Below are 13,314 nucleotides of genomic sequence, written 5' to 3'. Positions count from 1 at the left end.
ATAAGTTTGTTTGCATTTTGCTCTAACTTGATTTTGCTTTTGTCAATGGAGGTATCAAAAGTTAAAATAACGGTATCGTCAGCATATTGTATGAGTTCAGTTTCGTTGTCAACTCTTGTTGCCATGTCCTTAATGTACAGATTAAATAGGAGCGGACCAAGTACTGTTCCTTGTGGTACACTTCTATGAAGCATTAGTTCATCTTATATGCAATCTTGTAGTACAACAGATTGGCGGCGGTTTGTAACGAAACTTCTTTTGAGTTCTCATCAAAACCTAAGTTGCCTTATCAAAACCTAAGTTGCCTGAATCAAAACCTAAGTTGCCTTAAATCAAAACCTAAGTTGCCTGAATCAAAACCTAAGTTGCCTAAAGTTCCACCGTAGCAGTAATCAGACCCAAGAGGAACACATGTTTTCGAGATCAGGTATAGATTGCAAAAACTTTTTCCAAATACTTTATATAGAGATAGGACAAGTTCAAATCCCCCCCCCCCCTGTTTTTAATGCATAATGCTTATGTCTACTACTCTGGGCCACCTTAATGCGCAACCTGAATTAGTTATTTTTTGTCAACTAATTGCAATTTTGAGGGCAAAGTTACGCTTTTATTTTAAACTTAACTAACGGGCTGTTTAGTTGGCGCCTTAAATACCTCTCAGATAGTTAAAATTTTGTGGATTTTGATCTGTATAGAAGGTAAAATTTGAGGAATTTGCGAATTTTTTATTCTTTTAGTAACCAGTCTCGCCGAGCAAAATGTGCTCATTTGCAATAAGTTAATTATTGAAAGATCAAATTTTGATCTCTAGTATTTCATATGAGAATGACGTGATTGTTAGTCACCTAAGCGTGAGTTTCATGCAATGTCTAACGAGGAAGAAAATGATGAGAGAATACCCGAAGAGGGAGCGTCTCAGATCCACGCTCGAAACATGGAGCAACTCCTGCAGTCAACAATTGCAATGCAAAGCTATCCAGATGCTTCAGAAGCACAAAATGTAGTAGCCGGAATGAACAGCCAGGTATTTAATACTGAACTGGAAAATATTTTTGGTCAGGTTTTCGGTTATCTTGAGTTTTATCTCACTTTAACAATATAAATAATAGCGGGCATACTTTTTTCAACTTCAAACGTCTTTGTTAATTTGAAGTTTCATCACATAAACCGTTTACCAAATTGTTTTTGACGGTAGTTTGAAAAATTGTGTTTAAGAATTTTCAGTCATTTGGTGACAAAGATGTTGATTAATAATTGAATTTTAGAACGACTAAAATTAAAAATGAAGATGTTATTAATGCTGAATTCATAAATTTTAATTTGCGCAATTCGATCACCATAAGAGGCAGTAGAAGAACCTTCTCTTAGATACATCAATTAACACATGCAACTTTCTCAAAGTGCAGAAAAATTTTGAAAGTTTGCCAAACTAATGGCTCTTTTTGACTTGGTTTGTAGGTTTGAATCTGTGAGCCTACAAATATTCGGATGTTTGGGGCAAAATACAGCAAGGCAAAATAGGAGGTGCCCCTAAATGGAAGAAAAATTGAAATCCTTACAAAAAGTTAAAAATTTTTTTATTTGGCGTCGAAAGCTCTGAATCTTAAACAATTCAGTCCTAAAATGATTAGATAGAGCAATACCACAAATAACCTAACGTAAAATAATTTCTTTGGATGTGTTCGTTATTTCTTAAGTAAAAAGCAACCCCAAAACAATTTTGACCGTTGTTAACAGCCGCGAGGCGATAGCAAGGCTTTTACTGGGCTCATCGTGTTTTTTTTTCAATTGAAAGGGTTTAGATTGCATTGGGGGGCTGATATTTTTGAAGATCGTTTCACAATTTTTTTAATTTTCAGTGGCAGTGAAATGCGAGCGATTTTAGTTACGTTGCAGTAGAAAGGAGATTGAAAAAGCGAGTATTTTGTGGCGTAAAATTTTTTCAAACTGCTATAATGCAGAGTGAGAAACAGGTGTTTGAACAGATTTTCGGTTTTTGAGAGAGAAATTTTTTCTTTTCATTTTTGCGTGCGAATGCCAGTAAAGAAGAAACTGTTTTAAAAAATCTTTTAAAATGGTGCTTATTTGTGTTTTTGAATCCCTCATGGGGCAGTTAATGGTTTTTTGTATGACTTCACGACTTAGTTTTTGAAAAAATGAGTGCATTTTTGCATTTCACTGATATTTTGTTTTTAGTTGGTCTCTTCACTTAATTAATTTAATGGCAGGTGTCATTGGCTTTCTAATCAGATATATTTAAATCTTTTTAACGTTTTCAGGTGATTGTTAAACGTTTTTCTGACTTTTAAATTGAGTGGTTTTTTTATTAGTTAATGAAATGTGTGGTTTTTGTTTAGTTGTTTTTTTGTTGCCTTTCACTTAATCTTCATAAAGGATTTCATCGGCCAGTTGCAGTATAATTAGTTTCATTAATTTTTTATACCATACAGCTATTTGCTTACATGCTTAGACACGATTTGTTTCACACAGTTATAGTGAATGTTTTTAAAATCTTTCGTTTGTTGTTAATTTTGTCACTCTGTCCTCTAGTGTATATATTAAAGTAATTTATGTCCTTTTCAATGCTCAAAAGTATGATGCGTTAAAGTTTTTTTAGTCATGAGTTTTGTAGTCATGGGTTTTCATGACTTGGACGTCAGGAGAGTGGGAATTTTTTTTCTGTTGTTTGTTTTCTGTTTGTTGGGTGATGTGCATAGTTGACAATCAAACGCTATTTTCTTATTTAAAAATGCTGATAGTCCGTAAATTTTTTTCAATTCTTTGCCTGAATTGTATTTCAGGAGTTGTCCTGTTGGTTTTTAATTCGTCGTCTTTCATATTATTGTTACGACCAAATTTGTACCGAAGAAAATCTTATTACTGAACTGCTTCTGCTTATTTTTACCGGTAAAGGCAAGCAATGAAAAATTTTTAACATCATTAAATCAACCTCGCTAACACTTTGATCTAATTTTTCTGACTGCTTATAATGCTTGCATACTTAATGTGAAGTAACCTTTTTAAGGGTTGTGAAGCGAATTGGGTCAAATCCTTTATTGGCAACATGATGGCGTTTTTTGTCATCAAAGTTTCTCCGAGTTTGCTCTCTATCAAAGTTAGGGGCTGAAATTTTGTATGTTCATGCCACAGGGTATGTGCAAGCGTAAAGACTGGAACTACCGCAACATTTTCAGCGCTCTTCCTATTTCCCGCTAAAATATCGCAGTTTTTCGAAAACCGCAAAATATCTCAGAGGACTGGTTCTCAAATGGAAGATATTTGTAAAACACGTTTTGTAGCACAAAAACTGGGGGATCCTAATGAATTGTTAGATCAACATTTTTTGAATGCTGATCACACGTAATTGAATTTATCGAAGCCATAAAAATGGGAACAAAAATTGTTTTGAAAAGTTCAACAATCCTGAAGCCAGAATGACATTTTACTGCCAAGATGACAGATGCTACTCATCTATTAAAACACTCACGTGCACATTTTAAGATGCCGAAAGTCTGCAGTGCCAGTAGTTGCTACTTAGCCAGAAGTTGAATTCCGTTGACTTTTGTCATTTTAAAACGTGCGCGTTTCGTTTTAAGCATGGTTAAGTGACTCTGCAGAAGTCACTTCGAAATTCTGACTTCATATCTCGAACCGCTTCGCGGTTCTCGATAAACGCCAGAAGTTCTCAGTGACTTCAAGCAGAGTCACTTAACCGTTACTTCATCTCTTAACATCACTTGAATTTGGGGTTTGAAGTCTCTCGTGCTGCTTAATATGAAACACGTGTCATGTGATGAAATGATACCGTTCGAGCTATATGGGCGAGTTTGAAAAAAAAACGAAACGCAAGAAAACACATTCAAATTACGCAAATCAGAAGTGTATATTACTGTAAATTTTTCATGCAAAAATTATTTATGTTTATAACAGTAAGCGTACAATTTTGAACCAACAATATTTATTGTAGTTCAAATTTTTTTTAAACAGATTAAACACAGAAATCTGCTATATTTGAAACTATGCCAAGACTGATTTTGAGGATGCTAAATGGCTGAGTGAAGCAATCGGGGGAATCTTTTCGGATCCGAGTGAGGAGATGCGGGCTAGAATGGTGCATGTGAAGAGACTCCTTGATACCTCCCCTGCCTCCGAGGAGAAGTTGGACGTGATTGGGGAACTCGGAGATCAGTTGGAGGAGTTCATACAGGATGTTGACTTGGCTAATGGTTAGAAACTCATTTACAAGATTGTGCATTGGTGCTGTGTTATCTATTGAGAACAAAACGGTAACATTTGTAAAACAGATTTTTTGTATTGTCGGATTAAAACGGAAAGAAAAGCACAGTGTTAAATTCCACATTTTTCAAGTCCTTTTTTAAACCTGAAAAAACATAATTTAAAAACAATCCCCCTATGTTCAATTTCAAAAAAAGACGACGACAGCGAAGCTTGTTAACCTTAAATACTAAACAAACGGATGATTCCGACCCAAAAAATCCGCCCTACCTTGGCTTTTTGGAAGAATCATTTTTTTTCTTTTTAGTTCTGTCGTGGTACTAGTTTTAGAGTTTTCCTTTAATTGTTACAACTAAGTAGAACGGGTTTTCCGGTGCGTACTAAATGTCTTTAAAGAATTGAAAGGGTAATTCCATCTTAATTTTTCAACGCATTCTCATGCTAAAAATTATAACTTCTAGATGGTCAGATTTGTAGATAGATAAGTCGTTCGGATCTTTGAACTAATTTCAGATTTTGCCAAAAGTGGAGGTCTGGATCTGATCAAGATCTGTCTGGATAGAGACGAGAGCCAGCTTAGATCTCTGGGATGCAGACTGGCCAGTGAGATGGCACAGAACAACGAGTATGGAATGGAACAAATAGTTAAACATCCTTCCATATTTGGAAGTCTATTGTCTATAGTGAAGAACGAGCAAGAAGAAAGTAAAGTGAGAACTGCGGCATTTTCTGCTATTTCAGGTATGCGAATGCCCTTTCGAAGACTTTACATTATAAAGAATGTTCAGAAACTATAGTAGACAATAAGTGATCATGTTGTAGGAATTAGAATTCACAAGATATGTACTGAGATTTAATCGGTAAAAGTTATTACGATTCAAATTTAAATTTCATGTAACAGATTCGCTTATTTGCAATTTTTTCCTGAATTGATTGAAGAAAAGAAAATGATAGGTTGGATCTTTTCCGTTTGTGCCCCCCCCCCCCAAAGCTTAGTGGGTGCGTATTATTTGCACCCCCAGACGCACGTGTCATATTTTTGCATAATGAATTACTATGTAATGGCACGTGATCTGTAACTGGAGGTGCATAGCGTACGGGGGGGGGGGGGGGGGGAGGGGGGGTGGGGGTGGTGAGGCTCAAACGGAAAAGATCCTTATAGGTTTTAAAAAAATAGTATTTTGAGCTAGATTCGGATAAGTCGTCAAATATTGAACAACCTAAATAGTGAGTCGATATTGCCTCTCGTGTGATACAGTGAAAAAGTCCATCAAAAATTCTACTTGATTCGAGTGATACCAAATACCTATGAGAACGAACAGCTACAATTTCAAGATTTTTATAAAAACAAAAATGTGATTAGTTTATTTATTATTTGAATGCATGTGGATATTTAACCCGAGGGTTATAGTCAGACCAATTTACATTTTTACTTCAAAAAAATATAGTCAAAATATCTGACAAGCTTTTTAAATCAAATCACAGTTAAATCTCGGAATTTGCTAACTAGCTCTTCATTTATACTTTGACAGGAGCAGTTAGAGACAGTGATGTTGCACGAAGAGAGTTTCTCTCAAAGTCTAGTGCTGGACCACAGCTGTTAATGTTGGCATTGAAGAGTGACATTGAGAAGTTGCAAACCAAGGCTGCTTTTCTACTTCAGAGCACAGCTGAGTGGCCGCAACAACAATGGCATGGTAAGGACAGGCAACAGAATGGAAGTGTAAAGGAACCAAGTTCCTTTATACTTTTCCATCCCCAAAACCCTTTCTTTTTTTTGTAAATCAGAACCTGATTGATGTTGATTTTATTGTCAGAAGTGGTTGACCTTCACTTACAATATTATTTATAGCAAGGGATTTCCCGTTTTTGACCAGAATGTGTATGCCCATTTCGCGAATTGTAATTTATGTATAGAGCTTGATTTTCTACCATGAATGCGACTCTCAGAAAAAAAATATTGTTGAAAAGTTGTCTTGACACGCAAGAGTTAGGCCGAAGAGCTTAAACAAGACGTTTAATGTCGAGTTTTATGTTAGACCATAAGTTTTATGGTACCATGAGTTTTTTGTTAGTTAACTGAAGATCATTGAATTTTGTAAAATCGCGGGACAAAGAGGAGGATAATTTATATAAAGGTAAAGTTTTGCAAAGAGAAGAAGAATGTTGAATAAATTGGATGTTTAATATAATTAAGGGATGATTTTTTTTAAAAAAATAAACATAGAAATCTCTGGCATTTACCGATGTAACAGTTGAAAAATGGCAGGGTATCCTAGAAATGAAAACTGACTATTGTTTTGCTGAAAGATAAGGAGAGAGAATAATTCGTGCACTGCAACTTTCGACAGTTATAGCGAAGTAGTAATGAGCTTTTGAAATCCATTATCATAGGCTGCACAAACCATTATCAATGACTAAACACGCTTTTGATTTTTTACACAAGCGTATGAAAACAAATTTCAAGAATTGAAAATTGACTTTTGTTTAATTGAAAAATAAAGGAAGAGAATAATTCGTGCATTGGAACTTTCAACTGTTATTGCGAAGTAGTAATGGGCTAAGCATTATTAATAACTAAACGTGCTTTTGGTTTTATAACAAACTTTTAAAAAAGCTTGTTCGAGGGGGGGGGGGCAGAGAAACAGTTTCAAAAATTGTTTCCCAGTTCGGAAACATCAATTTTTAATTAGGAAAAACTCTAGCCTATATTGTTTTTGACCTGTTTAGAACAGCTGCTATCTATGGGTGTGGTGACTGCTTTGAGCGATTTGTACAAAAATGGGGAACGAAATACTGGCAACATTCTACACGAGATGACACTGAAGTCAATTGTGATGCTACTAAACGTAAACAAGGCAAGAACAGTAGAAGAGTTGAAAAATAACCAGAATGACATGAAGAACACGCTGAATGAGGGGTTGGAGTTTATGGAAGTACAGCATTATAGAGATGCTTATCAGGTAGCGTGAAGTTGTTTGCTGGTGTAGTAATTAAAAATTTTTTGCGAGGCTTTAAGCATAATCGAAACTTAAATTTTTGACTTGCATTTTTGTCTAGTGAAGTTGAGGTCTTAAAATTCTTTTCTTCGGAGATAGACCATTCAATTGTCTTACCGGGTCTTTCCCATTATAGCCCTCCCCGCTTAGTGGTGAAATAACCTATTGTCTTCCAATCATGGTAAATATACCATAATATGGGGGTTGTTGTAATAGGAGAAACCCGTCTTACAATGAGCTTGAGATAGTGCTTTTATTGCTCTCAAACGATGTTTGAAGCAATTATTAACTGCTCTCGGGCGAAGTTTGAAGCTATTATTGTAAATGTGTCTCTTTGCAACTCGAAGTGGAGAATTTTTACGACTCGAAGAGGGTTACTGGTAATTTACAGGTCTTTCTTAGCCAAAGCAAGTTTGTTCGTGATTCTTTATTATATTTGTTTTCGTTTCGAACATTTAACCTCTGTTTTTGAGTGTTACTTTCGTTATCGAACATTGAACTTTAACAGCAGCGTACATTGTTAAACGTATATTAATTAGGAACTGATCCGAAGATTCAAGGTCATGTGATCATTTAGAGAAGTATTTATCCGATAAGTCTCTCGTCCCCATCCATACTACACCAACTCCTCCCCAACTACATACCCCCACCCTCACCTACCGTACCAACCTACGTACCTACCTATAGCCCTCACCCCCCCACACACACAAAACTTACCAACCCGCAACCTGAAACCAAGCCCCTCCACCCACCACACCTCCTCTCAATCACCGCCAATCCTGCCCAACCCCATTTAATTCCGTGCGCACACCAAACCACCCCCACTTCCCCATGTGATAACTCCGCCCGGCTCTCTTCACCAAAAACCTTCCCATCACACCCACTCACCCCCACCACCTGCCCCCAGATACTTTCCCTCATTAACCCTAGCCCTCCACCACGCACATACGAACAACCGCAAACTATAAATTTGCTTTTGCTTCTGCTTCTTTTAAAACTTTGCCTATAATTTCAATTAGCAATAGCTTTTGGGTTTTCATTTTTTTCTTTGATTTCTTATGGGTAAAGTTAGTATTGAGTTAGTATTAAGTTTATATCGTAGACTCTTCGAGTCATTATATCGGCTAAGTTTAAGATGAAGCAAGTTTGTTCATGAGTTCAAATTTGGTTTTCTTCGTTTCGAACATATATCTGTTTTTGAACGTTAACTTTTATCGAGCATTTGACTTCAGCAGTAGCTTAACTTAGAAAGTAATGTATATTATATTGGAATTGTTGCTAAGCCCACCCCCAATTTCTAACCCCCAATTTACGCAGCAACCTAAACCCCTCCCCTCCACCCCACTACCTATACTAGCTAACCCCCACCCCACTACTCCACTCCACTATTTTAATTTCCCACCTTCCCCCAAGAATCCAGCCCCCCCCCACCCAGCTACCAAAACCCGCAAGCTTAAAAGTGTGCCTGCTTCTTTGAAAATAATGTCTATAGGTTTAATTGCCATTACAATTTATGCTCCCCCAGTTAGATTACATAGTAACCATTAAACACATGCCATTACATAGTAAATCATGTAAAATATGTCATTTGCGTTTGAGCGGTGCAAATAATATGCACCTACTAAGCTGGGGTGGGGCACAAACGAGAAATATCCCAAAAATTTTGCTTGCCCGTTTTGTATTGGAATTTTTTTTTGTTTCACATCTCGAATGACTTTCTCACTTTTACTTCTGGATTTTTCTCGACCTAGATTGCTCTCATTCAAAAATAAGTAGGTTACTAAAACAAGAGCGATTGTAAGATAAGCTATCGCAAGTTACTGCTGGACGAGTGGTTAATGCTTTAGTCTAATACGCTGGAGGTTGGAACACGCTTCCTTCCTCCTCGTAATTTCTTGCGACCATAAAACAATTTCTAGGCTACAGGCCGCTTCTTTCATTTTTAATTTCCCAGGTTGTCGTTCGAGAGCAACTTGTCCGACGTTAGTCGGTTAATGTTCATTTTCGTTTAGAGTGTACCATGATTTTGTGACCGTTTTTTTTCTGTTTCAGGAAGAGTGGGTCTGTGCGTGCCAGATTTTAGAACTCCTACAGACTGATGTGTAGCTTTTGTATATATTGGTAAATGCTGTCAATAAATGTTATCAGTAAACAGTTTTTCACATTGCTAGATCAAAGACATTAAATTTTCTTTAGTTTTGGCAATGGAGCTTAGTCGAGTGAGACCAGTATGAGCGCTCTTTGTCTCAAATAAAGTGAAATAGGGGTCTTTCCCTTTATAGCCCCCACGAATCTAGCCCCCATTATTGTATGATTATGATGACTGGTGGGGATGGAGGGGGGGGGGGTGGGTGGGTGGGTGGTGGGGGCTATAGGTTTATATGACCACTAATCGTGGGGGACCCAAAAAGTGAGTTATTTGTCATTATTGGATACGTCTGAACCAAATTGGTTTCGCGTGCTTCTATAATGACACGCCAGATTTTGGTGACCATAGCGTGATAAAGAAATAAAATGAAATTTGGAACATTTGAACACGATCACTAAAATATGACTTCAGGTGACTTCTTCTAACATAGCTACAAGTCAACAAAACCTTTGGAACAGCTCTTACGTAAATTTTGAAAGTTGCGTCAACCAATAAACGGGCCCAATCTTTCAGGTGCTTTTGTTTTCAAATGTTTCATGAAAACCATATAAAACTGGATCTGTGTTTTTTCGTACTAATAGTATCGAGAAGCAGTCAAATGGGGTCTTTCGCGTTGTAGCCCCCCCCCCCCCAGCTTAGTGGTCAGATATACTATAGCCCCCCCCAATCATGGTACATATACCATAATGGGGGCTATAACTTCATGGGCGCTATAATTTCTGCGTTGCGCTAAAATTCAAAGAAGCAAGCAGGATTTCAAGAAGCAACCCATTTTGAAGATAAACATTGATAGTTTTAACAAATTGTGGGCAGTTTTTTGGTCGAAATATGCAGCTTTATAATACAAACTATTCAGAATACGTCATACGTCTTCAAAAAGAAAGACAAGTACAGTCAAAAATTAAATTAAACTTTTGCAAAAATGGGGCTCCGAAGTCGTTAAAGCAATAAGTAGTGCTCTAAATACATTAAATATGTTTAGCGTTTCTTCAACGCCAATATGCTACCTGTACCTAATGAAACTAGGTAGCAAGCAGACAAAAAAGAACAGCAAATATAAAATAATAGCTCTCTGATTTTATAAAACAAAAATTCTAACAAAGCTGCAATTACTTTTTTCTAACATAGTTACATCTAGTTACAAGTTAACAAAACCTTTGGTATAGCTGTTACGTAAATTTTGAATGTTGCGTCAACCAATAAACGCGCCCAATCTTTCAGGTTCTTTTTTAAAATGTTTTCTGCATAGTAATTCATTATGTAAAAATACAGCAGGCGCTGTTACAGGTTGCAAATAATAAGCATCCACTTAGCTGGGGGGGGGGGGGGTACAAACGGAAAAGATCCGTTTTTCGGAAAAACTTTGATCAAAGTAAAAAAAACTCTAATATCTTTTCTTTTTGTAACTGAAACTTTTGAAGCTGAAAAGAGCATTCAGATGTATCTTATCGAACATAAACTGCATTTATTTCCAAGTTTGTTTCTGAGAGTTAACAATCCGTATGCACGTCCCTTCTCGTATACGTTTCTTTTTGGAGTGTTAATTTGTTTGTCAAACTATTAATAACTCGTTTTTGAGATTGGATTTACTTTAATGTTTGACTGGGAACCATGAAAAAAATGCATAAATTTTGTCTCAGTGAACTTTGAATGCCTCTGCGTTGCGCTAAAATTCAAATACAATTTTCAAGAATTAATCCATATTGAAGATAAACATTGATAATTTTAACGAATTGTGGACAGTTTTTTGGTCGCACTTTTCAGCTACATATTACAAACTATTTCCGAATACGTCATACTGCTACAAAAGGAAAGACAAATACAGACAATAATCAAAAAATAAATTAAGTTTTTGCGGAAAAGTGGTGTCGAAAATAACAGCAAAGATGAAAAAAAATACGTTTATAATTTTTAAAAACATAAAATTTCGAAGTCATGAGAAATTTTACCTATCAACTGAAATCAGTAAAAAGGTTTCTTTGTTCATCCATAGGAAGCCGCTGAGACCTGCAGTTGAACAAAATTTTTCATACGACTACAAAAAGAAAGCAACATATAGACGAATTATTAAAGAATTCGTTTAATTAAACTCTGCTAGAAGACGACTTGAAGACGTTAAAAACCACAATCTTTTTTATTAAAAAATTGATATTTTCACGTTCTGTCTTTTTGAACGCCAATAATGTGATAGTTAATCTGTCAATAATAACAAGAAACACAAGACAAGAAAAAGAACCCCTGAGACGAAAAGTTGTTCAAAAATCATTTTTTTAACAGAAACGCATAGATCAAAACCGGAAAAGGATTACTTAAAACTTAGAACCGCAAAAAATATCAAAGTTTACTCCACTTAAAGCACGATGCTTAGTAATTCATTGTTTATTGTTATGGATTTTAGGCAAGTGCAACTATTGTCAAAAAGGACCAGTAGTTGCTTCGAACCAGCGTCTATGACTAGCAAGCCTTGTGTCCTACCCATTTACAACAACTGTTCTTAAGCTCTCAAACTTGTGCATCTCTTATAACCCCTTCTCATCATTTTCCTTGCTCCTCGAGGTTTCTTTTCTCTAGCCAATTATACGTTGAACAAGTAGCGCTTTTTATCAAGCTATGTAAAACTTATCTTGTGCACAATTTACATTAGGTGTTCTCTCTCATTCGTCTTAACATTTATATTGAAAGCAAGAACTTTCAAAGTTAAAATGACCATAAGCTTTCGTCTAAAAAACTAGATAGATTTTATTAAAATTCCTTAGGAAGCCAATTGCACAGGTCATCACTAAACCTTGATTTGATTCGTTCTGTTCTGCAATTAACTTGAAACAAATTACAAAACGCGATTTTTTTTTGAAAAAAGGCAGCGACTGATTACAATCAGAATTATTTTTGGGCGGTTGAAAACAATGATTAGTCGAAAACTTGCAGTGATTTTGCTATTCGTGCATTAGGAACACGTATTATTTTTCGAAATGTAAAAGATAGTGATAGTTTAACAAAAAAGTCAATATATCAAAAAATGATGCCTTTGGGATACTTATCGAATTAAATAGCATTAAACCGGCAAAATTTTAGTTCTAAATAACTCTCATCGGGGAGGAGCAGATAAGATTTTGGATTTAACTATGGTCGTATCAGCAGTTTTAGGGTGAGTTGAAACGGCAACTTTAAACAAAGTGGAATAAAGAAGATTAATTTGTGCCATTTTTGGTGAAAACAAAGCGGAATTTTGAAAAATTAAGCAAAAATTTTAGCCATAAAATTAGATCTAAGAGATCAGCAACACTCTTTTATCTATAGAGATAAAACCATTAACACTTTAGTTAACAAATTTAACAGTTGTCCCATGCACAATTGGCAAAAAATTGTTTAATAATACGACAAATATGAACAAAAATAATGAAAAATCAGTCAAAAGTTTACAAAGTTTCAAATCTCGATAAATCCGTGGAGAAAATTCGAAAAACATATTAAAGTATTGTTTCTACGCTGGACGGACTTTCTAATGATACTGCTCACAACCCTCTAAGATCAATATATCGATCGGCAAAAAAACCCGTTTGAGTATATAGCTCCTCCCCCACTAAAGGGGGTCGTCGGATCAATTAAATTTATTGTTGTGATTTTTTTTCTCATTTGAGTTTTACGCTTCAATAGGACGATATATCTTTTATTTGGCACGCGTAGTTTTTTTTGCCACCAAAGCTTACAAAAATGCTTATTTAAAAAAATGAAAAAAATTTTGAAAGAAGTAATTGAAACGAATTGAAGCAAAATTAATTGGAATAAAACTAAAACTCTGCTTTGAGAGAAATTTTCTATTTTGCTAGTTATTTGAAGTGAACATTTACATTTGGTAAACAATTAAATTGCTATCAAAATTTTTGTTTGATTGCTTTAAAATCTGGAGACAGGCTGCAAGAATTCCGAAAC

The 13,314-nt window shown here is 35.6% G+C and overlaps 1 protein-coding gene across 1 annotated transcript in view; it reads left to right on the top strand.

Moving 5' to 3' along the window:
- LOC142335883 (uncharacterized) overlaps window positions 1-9,387 on the top strand; it is a 126,287-nt gene extending 116,900 nt beyond the window's left edge. The window contains exons 2-7 of the mRNA XM_075384232.1: window positions 825-1,024; window positions 4,040-4,226; window positions 4,750-4,977; window positions 5,769-5,933; window positions 6,967-7,199; window positions 9,288-9,387. Of these exons, the coding sequence (XP_075240347.1) occupies window positions 866-1,024; window positions 4,040-4,226; window positions 4,750-4,977; window positions 5,769-5,933; window positions 6,967-7,199; window positions 9,288-9,341 (1,026 nt within the window). The 5' untranslated portion in view covers window positions 825-865 and the 3' untranslated portion in view covers window positions 9,342-9,387. The remainder of the gene's footprint in view (window positions 1-824; window positions 1,025-4,039; window positions 4,227-4,749; window positions 4,978-5,768; window positions 5,934-6,966; window positions 7,200-9,287) is intronic.
- The last annotated feature ends 3,927 nt before the right edge of the window (window positions 9,388-13,314 follow it).

This window comes from Convolutriloba macropyga, chromosome 3, assembly GCF_964194025.1.
Source record: "Convolutriloba macropyga chromosome 3, txConMacr16.3, whole genome shotgun sequence".
Taxonomy (NCBI): Eukaryota; Metazoa; Xenacoelomorpha; order Acoela; family Convolutidae; genus Convolutriloba; species Convolutriloba macropyga.
This window is presented reverse-complemented; position numbering and strand designations above follow the sequence as displayed.